General features: G+C 32.1%; 1 protein-coding gene across 3 annotated transcripts in view; it reads right to left on the bottom strand.

Moving 5' to 3' along the window:
* LOC115214428 (meiotic recombination protein SPO11-like) overlaps positions 1–20,965 on the bottom strand; it is a 757,765-nt gene that overhangs the window by 647,873 nt on the left and 88,927 nt on the right. For all 3 annotated transcript variants that reach the window (XM_036504807.1, XM_036504808.1, XM_036504809.1), the window contains exon 5: positions 16,655–16,763. In XM_036504807.1, coding sequence (XP_036360700.1) covers positions 16,655–16,763 — 109 coding nt within the window. The remainder of the gene's footprint in view (positions 1–16,654; positions 16,764–20,965) is intronic.

The raw sequence follows: 20,965 nt of genomic DNA, 5'->3' as shown, positions 1-20,965 counted from the left end.
AGCTCAGGGCTAGAGTAGAGGATGCTTGCCCAAAGTACTGCACACTGAGACTGAACCAGAAACCATGTGGTTACAAAGTGAGCTTCTAAACCACACAATCATGATGCCTATCATGTTACTACCGAAAAGCTTAAAAATTTGACATTTTCCAAAATTCTACCAATTTGTATTTGGAGAGATACCTATAACTATCTCCTATGCAAAAGAAACAGTTTAGTTAAATATACAGATAAAATATTCTCTCATAACTATATAACAATACAAAAAGTGTAATTCCTATCTATCTGACTGTTTCAACTGTCCTAACAAAACATTCTGTTTCAAGTGATAAGCTGAAGTTTTTTGTTTTTATTTTTTTTTAATACATACACATGTATCCAACAAACATTAGGCAGACATTGTAGAGATACACAAGATGCTTAAAATTATAACATCAGACAGATTGAAGAACAAAGCCAAAGGTGAAATTAATTCACATAATTGTAAACATAAGGTGTAATATATCAATACCAGAAGCACTTCATAATATCATTAAGTAGTACATTAATATCGCATTTACTGAATCATAATGATGTTTAGAGTTGCTGTATTTTTAACAATAGCCATGTCCAATCTTGTCTGTTTTTGTAGTTCTAATTTCCAATATATTATAAAGTTATAACCTTATAAATTCATTTGATACTGATGGAGATTTACACCATCTTTTCACAAAAGAAGAGTCAATGTTTACAGTTTGTCTAGGTTCTTACAAGAGCGGGGCATAGGTGAAATTGTTATATTTAATACAGACTGAAGAGTTAGGTGGCAAAGAAGTATTTCGGGGAAATAGTCTTCAAGTTGGAAGACAGCATGTCATATTAGATGTGAAGTTGAGTACTAAGCGGACATACATACTGATCTGACATTAGAGGTAGACAGAGTACTGAATATGAAGGATATGAAAAAGTAATAAGCTATTAATAAGATTATTATATTGAAAGATCCTTAAAGAGAAGATATTTGGAGAGAATTCAGAACTTCCATGGATATTAAAATTGCATTGATCAGATTGGGGCTTGAAAGTTACAAAGATCAGAGTTAGGTTTTGTCATAACTCACACTCCTTACAAGGTGATATCAAAAAGTTCCTGGACTAGTTATGTTTAATAAAAAATAACTTATTTACCTAAGTTTTAACATCATCTCATTTAAAATAGTCACCTTGCACACCAATACACCGGTCCCAGTGTTCCTGCCAGTTTGGGAATCCAGCCTGAAAATTGTTTTCCATAAGTGAGTCAAAAACCTTCTGTGATTTGCTCTTGATCTTGACAACATCATTAAAATGGCAGCCTTTGAGCTGCATTTTCACCTTGGGAAAGAGATGAAAGTCCGCAGGTGCTAAATCTGGCAAAGAGGGTGGGTGTGGAAGTGATACCATGTTGTTTTTTGGCAGGAGAGCTTGATGACAGGGTGCATGAAGAATGTTCATGCTTCACAGATCTGGTCACTTTCAACGAATGTCCTTCCTCAAATGCTTCAAAACATCGCAGTAGAACTCTTGATTGTCAGTCTGGCCTTAGGAGATGAATTCTCAATGCATAATACTGTGGGTGTTGGAAAAAAGATCACCATGCTCTCGATTGAGTTGCAGCTCTGTTGTGCCTTCTTCAGTCATGAAGATGAAGAGCTCTCCCATTGTGATGACTACTGCTTTGTCTCAGGGTCATACCTGTAGATCCAACTCTCATCACCAGTGATGATCCTCAACATGAAGGATGCATCACCAGCAGCACTCTAATGGAGATCTTGACAGACTTCAATGCAATGTTCTTTCCACACAGAGCTCAGTAGGCAGGGGACAAACTTGGCAGAGACATGCTGCATGTTCAATTCAGATGTTAGGATTGCTTGCATGGACCCATACAACAGACCAACATCAGCAATGTCATTGATTGTCATTCAACGATCCTCAAGCACAAGCTGATGAATTTTCTCCACATTTCTTGGGGTGAGGCTTGTGGCAAGTCTTCCAGATCATTCATTGTCTTCCAGAGATGTTTTCCCACTTTTGAAGCACCCATGTCACTGAAAACATTGTGTACAGCCCATTGTCACATCGCTATAAACTTACTGAAGCATGCTCAATGTCTTTGTAGCAGGCTTCCCAAGTTTAATGCAAAATGTCACATTGGCCCTTTGTTACAACAAAATCACAGACTACAGCATACATGTGATCACGAAACACAGATTTTACAACTTGCAAAGTAAACACAGCAATGTCCCGTGGCACACTGCCTCACAAAGGTCACTACTAGTTCTCACTGCACATGCAACCGTGTGCTACCATCTGATGGTGCTTTACAGAAGTAGTCCAGGAACTTTTTGATACCACCTCATAAAATATTTTGCTGACAATTAGAGAAAATCTTTATGAGCAAATTGATACAATCACCTCCATTCAAGATTTCTTCTAAACTTTACTCATCATGTGAAGACACAATACATTTTTCAATATTGTCATTGTTATACTAATTTTCCATGTCTATATGAGCATGAAACTGTACAATAAACATATTTCTATTGATCTCAATTTTGAAGCAATTTTAAGGCCACAAGCTTCTAATCTAATACGATCTTGCAAGTCTTGCTTCATCTAAATCTATGAACTCAAAATACTTTTCTTTTTAATTATAACATATTTACATAGAGATACTAGTGTGAACTACTCTCCTATACACATTTCCCAGTGCCTAGCACACATTTCCCATATTTTTTATATCCCTTACATCAACCTTTCCAGCAAATTAATGGTTCTTTAACAAATCATACTCCATTCCAAATACTGGAGACTTTGTTCTTTTATTACACATATTTCGATGATATAAAATGTGATACTTCTTAGATATGTCTCATAAAATCTCTTTTTTGCTCAATGAGAGAAATTATTTGTCCTCAACAAAAATAAAAGTTCTTTGAACTTCCTTTACACTATCCTTATCCTAGCTGCTATTCTTTCACAAAAATAACTTTCAGCACAAAATGTGTGTACAACTAATCAACTATTTGCAGCAACACCTCTGATCAGGTTATAGTTTTCATTTTGTAACTGCTGTGGTTGTTAACTACTCTTGTAAGGCTAATATTTCTGACATTAGGTTGACGGTTCCACCTCATCTTACAGGTGCTTTCCATTTGTGTTGAGCTTCAGTATTGTATTTCTAGTTACTCCTTTTCTACTTTCTCAGAAAAAACATTTCCTAGATGATGCTGAAGTGCTTCTCATTCAGCTGCTTCCTTTATATATCGCAAGTAAATATGAGACCTTTTGACTTTGGTATATTCTTTCAAGATTCTAAATTCTTGTAGTTTATTAATTAGAAAATAAGATGTCACACAGAACAAACACTGCTATTGTTGTTTTCAAGCACTAGTGTAGTAAGAGCGTGTGCTGCTCAGGGTGACCCTTTAGTTTGCCACTCCTGGACCCCCACAAAAACTACATATTTCCCACAGCAGACCTAAGTGGTGCCACCACCATAAAAGTGCTGCCTGAAGCAGATGGCCCCCTCTGCATCCCCTCTAGCTACACTAGTATTTTCAAGTTAGTATAAACAGAAGACAGCTGAAAACAGAGTTCAGTGGGATTGTCTACTAATAAACTAAATCATTGAGTTAATATCAATTGTAAAAAGATATCAAATATCTTACACCTTCATATAGTCTGACCAACTCTTGGAGAGTAAACTAGGTTTAGGTCTACACCTAGCTTTCTTATTGTTCACCAAATCTTAGATTATGGAATTCTATCAAATGCAAAGTTGTTCTTCCCATTGAAAGTTTATGGTAGAGATGTTCTCATGTCTACATTGAATACCAATTGAAACTCATCCTCGCAAAAGCTTCCATTCATTCCCACAAATTACAATCCTATCACTTTCCTTCTCTTTTATCACTGAGTCCTTTTATAACCTCTATCTGACAGAACATGGTCTTCACTAATTTTAACTTTCATACAAACAAGCATCCGTGTCATTTCATAGTCAGGATAGTCTATTTTCCTACCTGATGCAAATGACCAGAGAATTACTAGTTGGTGAGCTCAGTATAGCTGCCATATGGTAAAACTCTTCATATTAAAGACATCTATAAACCTAGTTTACTCTCCATTTCTAATGTATGCTCTGAGTCATGCACATCAGTGCAACCATATTGATATTTCTCAACATAACCATTAAGCTATCCATATAGTGATGTTATTGTCATTTATCTTTGAAACGATTTATAAAAGGACCTTGTGAGACAGGTCCTCCTGTTGGTCAATTCATTGTACTTGAAAAAACTATATAAAGATTATTATGATTATCATATTGCATAACTAGTCATCGTTTAATGATTCTAAATACTTCAATTATACAATGACCTTAATAAATATTGTACAAAATTCTTAGTAACTCAATGATTACCAATGTTCACTGACACAGATAGCCTAGCTCAAATTGCTTTCCCAATTCAATTTTCACTAAAATATCCACAATTTCCACAAGCTGCTTTAGTTCATTTAGGTTTTTCCATTACTTTATCTTTGGTGATAATTGTCCATCACAAAATTATTATTTGATAAAATTATTAAGAGTTTATTCAGACAAAGGAGGTATGCACTGAGTAAATTCCTGATGACATGCAAATATAAAAAAGAAGTTCTGTTTGCATGAATATAAGACATGACTCAGGCCTTACTTTTGTAAGACATAAAATAAGAGAATAATTAAACACTACTGATGCTCAATTATAGATAAATTATTCTACATGTTGTATGTCCTAAGTGGCCAGATCTGGCCTCTCACACCTGCCCTACAATGTCATTCTAAAAATGAACAATCACATGATTTAAATATCAAAAGTATGAGAATGCACGATTAATTGAAAACAATGTGAGTAAATAAGCATTATATATGACAAAGGAATCTGAATTCTATGCTGGTGAGAATTGAGCTCAAACAATAAAGGACACAAGTAGAAAACAAACATAGATTACACCATTCTACCCTATATATGAATTCTTATACAGACTTAAGCTACTTAATTTCAACAGATTTTAACAAAATATTCCCCAAAATAAATTATTTATGAATCATGATAAAGTAGTTAGTACATGTAAAAATGTAAATTTCTGAAATGCTTAACTCAATTTATAACTCAAGTAATCTTCTAAACTCACACACACACACACATACACACACATACATATATATACATGAGGTGGAAGTTCATGTATGTGTGTACAATCTAAAAGTCATTTGAAGAAGCTCACTGTTTATGGTAGAGAAATCATTAGGTTTAAATTTTATAATATTTTTATACAAAATATCAAAAATATAAAGGAATATTCTGAAAAAGAAAAGGAAAACACTTTAACATATTTTTAAAAGTTAAACTTTAAGTTATTATTATAACATATATCTATACTTATCTGCTGCTATTTTTAAAAATTATACAAGGACTGGTAAAGAATAAGTTATCAAAATTTGTCTTATACAAGCATTGATTTCCTGTTTAGTTGAAGTGAATATTTCAATTTATTGCTACCAAAAATGTCCAACCAAACAGAAAATATCTGAATCTCAGATTTATTTGACAGTTTTTGTTTATTTCTATCTCAAACAACCTTATTATTCAAATGTTAGGTGTAAATAACCTCCAAAATACAATTCTAGCATTTTCATTAATAGCAGTATGGGTTAGCAATTGAGCAAAAACATAAATTAGCTTTGTTTTAAAGTTTTATTATTTTTAGGTATATTTTATTGCTTTGGTAAAATGAGACTAAGTATACATTACACATTGTTGTTAAGTCTGATCAAACAAAACTGTTTTTCAAATTTACTCAATCTAATGTTTCCTTTTTAAGGTGTGTGATTTAAAAGTGATTGGCTGCTACTTCTAGCAGATCAAGCCATCATATCAAGGCTCCCTTGTTGACTCAGTACATTGCTTTCATATTTTAGTTTGTGAAGGTGTGTAGCTTAGTGGTTAGGGTATTCGGTTCACCTGATAGGATGTTGAGTCTTTGAGCAAGACCTTTTATTTTGTGCTGCTGCAGTCCACTCAGCTGGCAAAAATGTGAAGCACCTGTATTTCAAAAGACCAGCCTTGTCACATTCAGTGTCACACTGAATCTCTCTGAGAACTATATTGAGAGTACATGTGTCTGTGGAGAGCTCAGCCACTTGCTAATTAATTTCACAAGCAGGCTGTTCTGTTGATTGAGTCAACTGGAACCTGTATCGTTGTAATTGATGAAGTGCCAGTTAATATTTTAATGAAATTAATATTTTTTTATTGTTTTCAAAAACAATTTAGTTTTAATGCTTTAAATTAGTAGCTTAAAAGATAAGATCATTACTTTTTCAGTTTTCAGTGTCATGGACCAGGTCATAAAAGTGCAACAAAAAAATCTAACAATGAAAAATATATTGAAAGCTATTATTAGTTTTAACATTTCAAGATAGTGCACCATATAATTATTTAAGAACCTGTTTGCTAAATAACAAAACAATTTATTAAAGGTTTTAGAAAAACTAGCTTTTTGCAACATGCTATTAATTTTATATATCATCATCATCATCATTTAATGTTTGTTGTCCATGCTGGCATGGGTTATACGGTTTGACCAGGCTGGCAAACTGGGGAGCCTACACCAGACTCAAGTCTGATTTGGCATGGTCTCTACAGCTGGATGTCCTTTTTAATGCCAACCACTTCACAGAGTGTGCTGAGTGCTTTTATGTGGAACCACACAAGCACTTCTACATCACGCCAGTCACTTTTACATGGCACTGCATGGGTGCCATTATGTGGCACATCACAGGCATATTTATGTGACACTGCCACGATTGCTTTTCACAAGCAGAGGTCATAACACCTCTGCAGTAGAGTATGGGGTCTTCTTGAGTAAAGTAAAGCACCAAGCATCTCAGTCCTTTGCCATCTTGCCTGAAAAGTTCAGTGTCCTGATATTCTCCAGTACTTCATCCCATGTCTTTCTGGGTCTCCCACTTCCACATGCTCCATCTACTTCGAGAAATCAGCTCTCCTTTATGAAGCTGTCAGCATCCATTCACATCACATAACCAAATTAGTGCAGTCTTCTTTCTACACTTGATAAACCCCTACCTGAACACCAAATTCTTTGCTGTACTCATAGTTAACTCTCACCATATTGACAGCATCTTTGTATATGGCCTGTACAGCTTTCCTTAGCCACTCATCTATCTGTAGCCTCCTCAGAGCCAACCATATTACACAGTGGGGCACTTAATTGAAGGCTTTCTCAAAATTAATGAATGCCAAGTATAATGGTTTATTCTTAGCTAAGTACTTCTCTTGCAGTTACCTGACTATGAAAATAGTGTTAGTAGTATTTCTTCCCTGAATAGAGCCAAACTGCATTTCATCTAGCCTAATTCTGCTCCTAATTAACTGGGCAATAATGTAATTTTCATCACCTGGTCCTGGAGTTTGATGCCTCTATAACTGCTTCTATCTAAAGCATCACTGTTACCCTTGTAGCAGCTAACAATTATGCTGGAAGAGTGAGTGAGTGAGTGAGTGAGTGAGTGGGTGGGTGGGTGGGTGAGTGGGTGGGTAGGTGAGTGAGTGAGTGAGTGAGTGAGTGAGTGAGTGAGTGAGTGAGTGACTGAATGAGTGAGTGAGTGAGTAAGTGAGTGAGTGTGTGTGTGCGCGCGCACATTTATTTGGAAATCACCATTGTACAGGCAATATCCTTTGTTTCCAGTCTTCAGCGAGCATCACATATGGGCATGGGGGAACATTACCTTGTCTGAAAACAGGTGCAGGCTGGTGCGAGGAAGGGCATCCAGACATAGAAAATTTACCTCAATGATTTCCATCAGACCCAAGCAATCATAGAAAAAGGAATGTTGAATAGTGATGTAGTGGTGGTAACACTATATTGGGTACACCAGTATACATGGAGGTTGTGTTTGTGTGTGTGTGTGGTACAAAGAATAACAAGAGATCAGTGTTCTTGGTGTTCTATAATGCATATGAACTATACTCCATAAAGTGGTTGACATTAGGAAGGGCATCCAGCCAAAACAGACAATTGGAGCCTGGTGCTAGCTTCTTGTCAAACCATTTAACCCATGCCAGCATGGAAAAGACATTAAATGATGATGATGATGATGATGATGATGATCTTCAGGAAAACAGCTACCCATTTGGTCATCTATCTATCAAATGAACATGAAAACCAGATAGACTTTATACCCACTATAAGATGATAGGCAACAGGTTATGGCTATTAAATCCTTTCCCAGTGTATAATGCACCACTTAACATAGACTAATGATCAGCAATTTCAAGATAAGAACAAGTCAAACTCATAGATGCAAGATAAAATCTAGAGTGGGAGTGTATGAAATGAAAGATCCCTTGGTGTAACTTCAAATAAATACTAAATAACATATATGACAAGAGGGAGAAGATACAGACTAATAACCTAGAAGACAACTGGTATTTTCTAACAAATAACATTCAGTGAACCAGATCTGTAGACAGAGAAAATTTCCAGACATGAAAAGTGGCAAAGGTGGAATACTACAACAGATAGAGCCATAAAACCTGAAAGAAAACCTGGTAAGATTGGAAGAGTTAATCAAGTAACAATATAAAGTAACTAAGAAAGAAGGTAGATGTCATGTATATATAGAACCAATGAGAGTATCAGAGGCATAAAGTATTTTGGTTTGCAAAGCAATGTGGGAATCATCATGTCACTGGAGAGAATTGTGCATTGAATGATAGCTATGTGCTTACCCTCAGTGATGACAAGAACAGGCATGGAAAAGTTATTGTGAAGGATGTTGAATTAGATGAACGCATGGAGAGAAAAGAGTCTACCCAACTAGATGCAACAGAGGAAACAACTACTAATGCTGCCAGCTATATCATGCAAATAAGGAAATGAAGGTAAGGATAACAGTTAGAACATCAGGGAAAGTCAAGTTGCTTGAAACATCTAGTGAAGTAGAAAATGCGTTAATCATTTGTATAATCAATGAGGTAGTTCAGCAAAGTGTCTATTTCAATGACTGGAATAGAAGCAGCATTAATTGCTGCAAAAGCAATGGAGATAGCCTGGAAAAAAATAGATATAAAAGTAACAGAAAGAGTTATAGCACAGCCAATTAGCAAAAGAATTAGCATTGATGAGATACAGTTCAGGTTTGTGCTAGGACAAGAGTCCACCAATGCCCTTTTCCAATTGAAACAGCTATAGAAATTCTTAGATAAATTGAAGTCATATTCCTAGAATTCCTTAACACAGAAAAAGCCTTTACATAGAACCATGTTCACTAAACTGGTGGGAGTCATGCAAATTAGAGATGCTCTTAGAAACATAAGAGTTAGCAATGAGTTCAGCATGGAAGATATCATGCAGGTAGTTGTCTGTAACAGTTCAGTTCTTCAATCTTTAACTACCAAAGGAGTTTAAAACTAGCTGTCCATGGGAACTCTGGGTTGCTAGTTCTCATAGCTGAGTGTGTTAAGGAACAAGAGAAGAAATTCCAGATATAGAGGCTAGCTTGAATCGATAAGTAAACCCAAGAAGGATAAAAAGTTTTAGTTAGAAGAAAACAATCTAGGAGTCTACTGCCATCAAGGCAGTGACCATGCTCAGTATACAGAAAAGGAGTAAGAACTATGCACTGAGTACTAAATATGAACTAGTGCCCATATGCAGCAAGATCTCATACAGGCTTAGAGAAAATAAAGATTCATATGTAGCAGATATATGTTGCAGATTCAAAGGAGCACTTAGCAGTAAAAGCACTCATGGAATAAATTCTCTCAAATGGTTGCAAAATCCCTTGTAGTTGACAGCATCCAGTATCAAGGTGATCCAATTAAAAGTGGTGAGTTTTCAAAAATATAGTAGCCAGAGTAAGAACAGCATAAAAAATGTTCAGGGAGCTATTATTTGTTCTGGCAAGAAACAGATTGATATATGTATACTCCAGTGGATTAGTAATGACAGTAAGTACTGAATAACAGAACACAAATGAGCTGAAAGAAAAACTGAGTGTAAAAAGCTTCAGATGTAGCCTGCAAGGGAGAAGACTGCACTGATACTGATATGTGATGCTTATGGAGGAACACCATCAAGCCAAAAAGTGCAATGTGATCCAAATGGAAGGAACTTACAGAATAGAATGCCAGAAGAGAAGCTGAACCTCACAAAAGATTTTAAAAGGACCACTGTGCTAGAGAAGACCCATGAAAGCATAAAAAATTACATGCAAAAGTGATAATGAAGATGATAATTGCTTGCATACAAAAATATAACATGTGACATTTAGTGATATAATGTAAGGAACCATGAGGATTGTAACTTGTCTACTAAACTAGTGGCATTTACAACAGGTTTGAAATTTTTACTATTCAAATGTTAATGATATAACAAATTTTTAACCTAAAAATTTTAAACAGAATATTTTACTAGCATTATAAACCTTTTGAACAGGGATATATTGGTGTGAAGTAAAAATATTTTGTATTTAATTCTTTTATACAGCAGTTTTGGACAACTTTTCATGTTCAAAATAGATGTGCCTTCAAACTTTTCACCAACTTAACAACTCCTACATAAACTTTGGATATTCAGAACTGTTCAAAATAGCTACCTTGTTAACATTTTGCCTTGTCATAAATTCATTCAACCATCAACATCAGATACCCAAATTTTAATCTGCCCTAAAGAATTAAGAAAATATATGCACGTTATAAATTCCCCTTCTTTTTCTTTTTCATTTTTATAGCCATTAGTAATATTTTATATTTTAGTAAAATTTGTAACACTGCTTAAGGTATCCATATTCTGGAAATAATTTCTCCAAATATTTCAGTTAGTTGAGAAATATAACTATCATGAGTAGTAAAAATGAATAATACCTACTTGCCAAAAAAGAAATTAATTAAAGAATTAATATTTTATACTGTCTGCGTACATTTTTATAATTCCTCATAATAATATTTCATTTGCGAACCAGATCAAAATAATAGCTTCTTTCCAGCTTTGAGATGTTGAAAATGTTGAAAAAGCATTAAAGTAAATTTCGAATAACCATAAAAGAGAATTTCGATTAACCATAAAAGAGAAGTGCTTTGCTCAATATTTCTTTTAGATCAGTATTTAATAAATAATTCGACATTATCCATTTCTTTTTTTCATTTTTACAACATTCACCATCACCTAATATCACCGAATTCATTATTTATCACTGCAATAAAAATGACCTGTTTTTGTTCTCTATTATCATTTATTTATTTTTTTATTAACACAGCCTTGGATTTATTTCAAACCATTCCTTATTATAGCTTATATAATCTCTCTAAAATCTCATTTAATTAGTCAAATCAAAGTTACTTTCTCATTATGGCATAAAATATATTTGTTAACAAAAGGCTACAATTTTTAATCCTTTTTGTTCTAAGCAGTAAACATCAGCTTCTGGTGAAGAGTATACATAGAATAATTAAATTAATCAATTATTATTCTTTTATATGAAGAAAAATTAAATAAAGAATCAACTTCCTAAATAGCTATATCCATCAATGGGTTATTAGCCTTATTAGCTTTTGCAGCACATGTATGTAATAAAATGTAATAGCCTGTAGATTTATCCATCTCTTCATGAAGAGTATACACCAAAAGTTAACTATATTCAAGGAAACTTATAATTGGCTATGCAACTATTAGATTTATTAAAAATTAAAAAAAAGAAATTGTCAATGACAACAAAAAGAAGAATAAAATTATTCTATACTCCGCTATTTGATTACAGCAATTATTACAAGCTACCATACTTACTGTATCTAATAAAACATACTATTCTTGGAAAAGAATACATTGAAAATCAATAAAATATGAGAGATTTGGTAAACCAGTTTCAGCAAAATATGAAATATTCTTCAATTCAAAATAAGTTGGGTGTTTCATTGAGATATATATATATATAAATATATATATATATATATATATATATATAATATATATATATATATATATATATATATGGAGAGAGAGAGAGAGAGAGAGAGCGTATGTCAACTGATAAAAGAGAATGTGTGTGCGTGTGTATGTGTGTGTGTATGGCTGTTGACAACTCATGATATTTACAAAGCAATTGTAATAAAACAATGAAAATAATGTAGTAATGAAAATCAGTTCTAAAATACATTTTAACAGCTTGCAAACAAATCTCAAGGCAACTTTTTATTGTAGTCAAAGATTTTAACATTTGATCTTAAGTGGACAATGAAAACTATTACCCTACTTAATGAATGTAATTTCTTCAACAGACAATTAAAAGACATGGAATTCTGATAATAGTATACATTTTTTACAAGTTCCCAATGTTTCAGAAACGACATGACTAACTTTATAAGATATTCAGAACAAACTGGTAAAATCTTACAGATATTATGTAAATAATGATTATAATTATATGGCCAGACTAAAAAAAAGAAAGGGAAATAAATCTCATGAAAAGTTTTAATCCTTTATTATATGTACAGGCCAACAACTTTGGAGGGAGTGGGTAGTCGATTACATTGACCCCAGTGTTTAGCTGATACTTATTTCATTGACCTCAAAATGATGAAAGGCAAAACTGACTTTGGTGGAATTTGAACTCACAACATGAAGACAAATGAAATGCCATTAAGCATTTTGCCCAGTGTGCTAACATTTCTGTCAGTTTTCCTTAATCTATCATATGAAGAAAAGTTTTTAAAATTGCATTAAAAGATTTATCAATATATTTGGTAACCTTGTATATGAATATGATTTTTACCACTGATTTTAATTTCCTATATAAAAACACAAGCATCTGGAAAGAATTCACTTGTAGTTATTACTTGGGTCCATAAAAGTGTGAGGTAACCTTTTTCAAGAAATTATATTTTGATCAATTCCTACTACTTTTTTCTCTGTACATCAAATTCTACCCATGTTAACTTTTGATCTTTTCAATGTTAATAAAATATACTTGGAAAATTTTAATTGGCTGTCTCCAACAAAAGTAGGCTTCATGTCTCATGCCTTAGTAAGAAATTAATATTTTGTTAGGATCTAATAGATTCACAGGATAATTACATTTCTTTGACCTTGATGAAAGATAATGTTTTTTAAATTGCTGTTTTTAACAAAAGTTTGATTGTTTAAAATATTAATAACACACTTTATATATTCTATTTAGATACCGTAGCTAGAAATATTTCCCTGCATATAATAAACACTATTCTATCATAAATTAATATTTAGACATATTTATTAAAATGAACTATATATGCAGAACAATATATATTGTAATATAGTTAGTTCAAAATATATGATATCATAATTATATTTTAGAAAAAATTTTATGCAGAAATAAATGTTTCATGATTTTATATCACTAAAATGATTAATCTTACTAATCTTGATTTGAAGACAGATTTGTTAGCATATTTATTCAGTATTTAAATTATCTTTTCATTAAGGTTTTTCTTTCACAGCAATCATTTGTCATGTAAATTATGTGACAAATTCACAGTGGGGATCTTTCAAAGTAATCTTTTTATTTGAAACCTTTCAAGATAACTAATTTTGATTCGATGTCATTTATTGATTTTCCAAGTAATTGAAACTGCAAAGAACATAACAAGTGGTGATTCATAATAGGAAATTGTTGTTGCCTTTAACAGCATTAAAGTAATATCTGATATTTTTCATGAGAAAAATAACAAAATGCAAATTGTCAAATAAAAAATATAAGAATATGTTACTTATGGAAATTTGTCCTTTTTAATTTAGTATTTCAATTGATAGAAATTTATTCCTTATACTCCTTTATAAAAGAATATATTAAAAATATGCATGTTGCATAAAATGTTTCACCAATATAAAAATATATCAAATATACAAACTAAAATTCAGTGGCTGAGTCTAGTTAATATTTTTTAATTTGATGTAAAATCTTTAATCATATGTATTAAATTAGATCTAGGTTTCTTGAACCATATATAACATCAAAATTTTGATGCCACCTATGGTTCAACAAATCTGCAACAAATTTTCCATTTATTTAAAATTCATAATGAAATATAGATTCATTTCTCAAAACTTCAAATTATTAAGAAAGCAGTTAATTATAATCATTTAAATATAAGTGCAACTTTGTTTATTTAAGGTTTTTCATATTATCATTTTAAGAAACACTGATAAAAAATAACAAAAACAATTTCAGTCATGATTTTAATATGAAAATTTTTTATACTCAAACAAACGGGCATATCTCTAATATTGGACATTTATTAGAAATTTAAAAGTAAATTATTAAAAAGAATTTATTGAGAAAATGCATCTCTGTATGATGTTAAAGAATTTATTTTCATATAAAAATTTTATATACTTTTTAATGCTAAAATTATTTGAAGTGTAGCAGACTGAAAAAAATTAAACCAGTAGTAAAACTACAAAATTTAGAATACATCTAAAAATGATGAGATAAATGTGATTTACGAAATAAATATTAAAAGCTCAAGTGCCTTATTAAAAACAGATGATCTGAGATAGCCATGATTAAAAGGTATCTGTGCCACTTCTAAGAGAAGGAATGTTATAGCCATTAGTTTGTTATTTACAGCATGTTTGACCTGACTGAGTAGATTTATGATAAAAGAAATTCCAGTTATGACTCTGGACAATCCAGTGAGACTTCCCATTTTTAAAAGAATAGCATGTAATTTGAAAGAAATATGACTCTGTCAAGCAACCATACAAAAGTTCCTTCATTGTTGGTTACTAAATAGTAGTAGTTCATAAGCTAACACATCTATTAAACATGATAGTACGAATGTTGGAACTAATCTGTTTAATCATATGACTTAGAAAAAGTGGCAATGAAGGCAAATTTTATAAAAGCTAGAAAATAAAAGTGCAAACTCAAAATTAAAAAGTGTATCTCAAAATGCAGAACAGCTGATTTATTATTGATTTATTCTTGTAAAATCTATCAGATACTTAATACAGATCTAAGATAAACCATACATTGTTACTCATATTCCAATTGTACACTAACCTCACTCAGACACATGATTATCTCACCTCTCTTTTCCTTGTTATGCATATTGTTTAATAGCACCTCACAGAACTCTCATGCTAAACACTTTCCCAATACTTTCTCTAACTGCACCCTAACAATTTTTCCTAAAACATTGGCATACAAAAATATCTGAATATCAACGATATTGACCTAAATTCCTCTTTGAGGGCTAACATGGTATGGAGAATAGCAGGGAGATGAGGACTAAGAGCTAGGAAAGACAAGAAGTGTCAGGAGGAAGTGACATCATGTCAAGAACACCCACTTTCTTTGTCAAAACTCTGAGGTGTCTAAATTATTAATGGGTAACAAAATAACTATCTAAGATCCATAAAAAATATGACTTTGTATAAAAAGACATTAAATATTGTCTCAAACTATATATTCTTTCTATATTAAACTAAAGATTAAAGTTCATTTTCTGTATGGGATTACATAAGATTCTAACTGAATACAATGTTTGTTAATGTTAACAAAAAAAAGCAGGGAAGATTTATTGGTATAATAACTGAAAACAACTAAGTGTTAAAATTATTATTTTCAGTTGTCAGTTGTTATGAAGAAAAATGTATGGTTTGAAAGCACAAGCAGACATGAAATAATAGGTTAATCACCATTAGTAAGTAGAAACAAAGAAAGTAATATATCAGTTCTTATCTATTTACTAAAGATAAACCATGATGAGCATAATTCTATGAATGGCGGCTTAAGGGAAGCAGATTTTGTAAATGTCTGTTTACAATGATACTCTAAACAATGTTTGTAGATGGATAGACAACTTCTGAAAATATATATTTTCTCACTCTTTGTAATGCTGAGATACAGCTTAGCAAAGTTTACTCATGGTCTAGACTGTGTTTTAAGAAAACACACATTAATTAATGATTAACCTGCATCACACTGACAAATTTACAAATACATAAGTACTTGCTAACAGGTGTCTAAAATGCTTCTTACAAAAAGAGCTTAACCTTATTTACTCATAAGATAACAAAAAGTGAATATAAGTGTTGATGAAGAGAAATAAGTATTAAGAATAGAAGCAAACGAACTGCACTACAATCTATGGAAAAGACTTCAGAATGATAATTTCAATTAAAACTGAATTTTTACAAAATAAATACTAATATTTTATAATTAAGGGTTACTGTATAGATCAAACTTCTATCTCTTTGATGCCAACCTAATTATTTGATACAAAACCCATTTTAAATTAGTCACATTTAGCTTAAAATCTTCCATCAGAACTTAAGATAACATTCCTTTGTTATGCTCTGAACAGCAACAAGCTTTTTACTAAAGCCTTTTAAATTTTTTGTTATTATCTAAATTAACTAAAAGTTTAAAAAATACAGTCATGAAAGAGTTGAATGTTTTTGAAAATGTCTAGTTACTTTACATAGACACTTTTATGAGAGCCTTTTTTGAGTATGGAATAAGTTTGCAATATCCCAATTAACATTACATGAAAATTGTCATTACAAATAACAAATGTAACTTACAACATGTAGATCCCAACGAGGCACTTCCAGTAAGTGGGATATATTGTTAAGTAAAGTGTCAAGAACAGATTGTGTCTTAAAGCAGTTAACATTCTGATAGTAGATATCCCTGCAATAGAAATGTGTGTTGTAATAAAGAATTGTATTCAATAATATATCAAAATAGAAATAATTAAGTTAAACAATTATTTCAAAAATGAAACGGCAAAGTTCACCAAAAATGTAGATATTTCCATTAGAAATTAGATGTTAAGATGTTAAATTATAGTTTAGTTAATGTGAGGAGGAAAGGCATAATCATTAATAGAACTGAAAATATTTCAAAAGTAGATTAACATTAAAACTGAAAAATTGCATCTAACCACAAGATATTTACAACTAACACATTTATTATTATTGTTCTATTTTAAAATCAAAACAAAATAATACATCTATATTTACACACACATACATGTGTATATGTGTGTATAAAAATATATAAGAGAGAGGCATAAGACAAATAAGTCTGTATAGAGAGGGTATCCAGTTATCTAGTTTAGATAACTATCTGGTTTAGAGAAGAAAACACCACTGTAGTAGCAATAAAGGAAAACAAGACAAATAAATGAAAAAGTATGTCTGCAGGCTTGTGTGAAACATATTGGTCACTGAGTTTTTCCAGTCATAAAAATGGTTCTTTGGGTGGAGTTGGGGGGCAGGATACTGACTACAGTGTTTGTGCATGTAACAGCAGCAACAGCATTCCAAGCATGTGAGCAGAGCTATAGTGTAAATTTCACTGGTTATATAGGAGATTAGCAATTAAACAATATTGAAGTATTTCATGGTGATTATGGGAAATCTTTCATTTTGTGATATGTGGCATGGCCATAAGGGATCATCAAAAACTGTGAGACAGTTACAAGGAATCTCACTGTATCTGTCATGTTCCTAACAGGGGAAGTTGAAATACAAGTATATTTCTTAGAGAAGTGTCACACTGTGCTTCTAAAAGAAGTGTGACACGAAATTAAGCTGACACAATCCATTAAGAAATGCTATTTGGCGATGATGTTCCATTTAAAACTAACTAGTAAGAGCCATGGTCATATTTTGATGATAAAATCTCATCAGTAAAACATATTCAAGGCAGTTGGCAAGACAAAAGTAATCAGTATCTCTCTCCTTTTCTTTCTCAATCTCTCTCTCTCTCTCTGTATACATACATACATATATATATATATATATATATATGTATGTATGTATGTATGTATATACACACACACAAACACACACACACACACATGCATAGAGAGAGAAAAAAGCAGGGGACATGCCAAATAAACATGCAGTTGTGGAGTCTAAGATATATAAAATAGTGAGTTGAGAAAATTTTATTATCTAGGATTATCTTTGCAATCATAAGATACAATATCTCTCAAGAATAGTTAAAATATAAAAAAAACTCTAAGAGTATAAGTGAATCTAAATTTCATTTTATTTCTATACATACTTTGAAGTTTTGCCACCTGCACTAAATATGCTTCACTGGTACAATCTAATAAGACTGCAACACAACCATTGCTTTCATTACTTGGTTTTCAAAAGATACACTACTAACTGTATTGAACAAAACTTTGGATTTTTATATAACAATAACCACTATCACAATGCACACACACATACATTCATAAATACACACACGCACATGTATATGCATTCATATAAATACAATTACACACAGATACATTTATATATATATATTATATATATATATATATTATATATATATATATATATATATAATTATATATGTGTATGTATGTGTATATATATATATATATATTATATGTATATGTATGTATGTATATATATATATATATATTATATATGTATATGTATGTATATATATATATATTATATATGTATATGTATATATATATGATACACATCATAAAAAAGGGAGATCTACAGGTGATTAGAATATTGTTGTAGTACACACACACATACGCATACACTTGCGTGTGTATGTGTGTGTGTGTGTGTGCTACAGCAACATTTTAACCACCTGTAGATTTCTCATTTTCAATTACATACGTTTTCTTTTCTTTGCCGATACATAAATTAATACAATTGTATATTTGGTCTAATTACAACTTTAATTTGATAAAACCCAATAATGAAAACTATTAGGAAAAAAAAATATTCATGAAGTTGTATCAAGGTTTATAACCCTAGCTATAAAGTCATTTCTCTCTCACTCTCTTTCACTCTCTATTTCTTTCTCTCTCTCTCTCTCTCTCTCTCTCATATATATATATATATATAATATATATATATATATATAATATATATATATATATATTATATATATATATATATATATATATCGTTTGTAAAAAACATAAATCTGAAAGAAGCATACTCTAAGATGTAGAACAGTATATATTAAAAATGGGGAAGGCTAGTTTACAGGATTACCTCAGCTTTCCTGTCCACATTTTCCCCTCCATATTTTTAAGAGGTCATGGGCCAACAGGTTTTTGGGATCTGACGACATGCCATAGAGCTAAACCCTTTATTGATGGGAAATCTAAGGTAATACCACAAACTAGCCTTCCTGATTTTTAATATATATATATATATATATATATATATTGATTGATTGATTGATTGAATCTTCATTCATTTTATGTTCATTTTTCTGTTAATATGGGTTAAATGTATATATTATTGAGGTATTATTTTACAGCTTGATGCTCTTCCTGTCACTAACCATTACCTGCTTATCATGTAAAGGACCTCTTATGTCACATGTCTTTGAAAACATGAAGGGAGTGGATAATTTTCTGACTGCAGAAGTGATAACACTGTCAGCCAAAGCAAGCAAGTTTTGAAGAGCACAAATGTGATAAAATACAGACAGAAATGAATCTACACATTTACATTGATATAAGGTAGTGAAGAGGAGATCATTACAACATTGGAGAGAGTACTTTGCACTGTTTGTTCCAATACTCTCCAATCTGATTTCAAATCTCAATATGTCAACTTTGCTATCCAGGATCATTAAAAAAGGTAGTGGGTTGGTGGAAGTGTAAGAATATCAGATGCTTTGCAAATATGTGATCTGTATCTTTGCACAGTGAGCTCAAATCCCGCTGTGGCTGATTGAGTGGTAGATTTAACCAGTTGCCTGGTTTAACGCCACCCACTAGCATCTTGGGTTCATTCTGTTGCAAGCATTCAGGCTATGTCTTTGGTTTGCTGATATATTATTCCTTCCCTCTCACCAGATTCAGAGTTCCTATAATAGACATATGCACTACATTCCCTCCAGTCTAAAAGATAATATATATATCATCATCTGTTAGAATCCAAGTTCCATGCTGGCATTAGTAGGACAGTTTGACAGAATCTGATGAGTCCAAGAAGTGCATCATGTACCAGTGTCTATTTGGGCATAGTTTCTATGGCTAGATACACTTCCTAATGCCAAACACTTTACAGTTTGTACTGGATGCTTTTTCGTTTTCATGCTACCAACACTGTTGGCTCACAACTAATAAAACTATCAACTCTGAGAGAATGGTTTTATGCTAGGAGATAGGTTAAAGTATGAAAGGAGGGACAAGGGCAGAACAGATTTCTTGCTGTACAGTACAACTCACATTTTAGAAGAGTGATCAGGTGAAGCTCAAAAGAGATAAAAATAGTGGGATGAGGTGTCTAGATAGAGCTTCAAGGTACAAGGAAAATAGAAGTGAGTGGGACAGAGGGACCAGGAGTGTGGTTGGGTGAGTGGGTGGAAATTGCAAGAGTGAATGGGAGAGTAAGAGAAGGGAGAACAGGTGTTGGAGGTGGGCAACAAATATAAAGATTGGGTAGTATTGAAGGGTAGATGTAGAGAAAGGTGGACAAGGGGTGAGGATGACCAATAATGCTAGAGTTGGGGAAGGTGGGAGAAATAGGATATGACTGACAGTGAAGAAAAAGCTGGGGAGAGAAGCAGAATAGAAATGATGAAACAGTAACCAAGAGAAGCATGAGAGAGATGACATGTAGTTGGGTAGGCTGCAGGAGTGTATGAGGAAGAGAGAGGCAGGTGTAGTGCATGTTATTTATTTATAGTATTGTAGTGCATGTTATTTATTTATAATATTGTCACAACCAACTTGAATACAGTATATAGTATGAAAACTAGAACAGTGATTGCATAAATGAAAGAAGGGAAGTTCTTACAACTAAGAATATCTTTAAAAAAAGAACAACAATACTAAGTCAAATGCCATATCCAAGGATCATACAACATCTATAAGATGAAATTTATTG

Source organism: Octopus sinensis, linkage group LG7 (assembly GCF_006345805.1).
Source record: "Octopus sinensis linkage group LG7, ASM634580v1, whole genome shotgun sequence".
In the NCBI taxonomy this organism is placed as follows: Eukaryota; Metazoa; Mollusca; class Cephalopoda; order Octopoda; family Octopodidae; genus Octopus; species Octopus sinensis.
The sequence above is the reverse complement of the archived record's forward strand: the minus strand, read 5'-3'. Positions and strand labels throughout refer to the sequence as shown.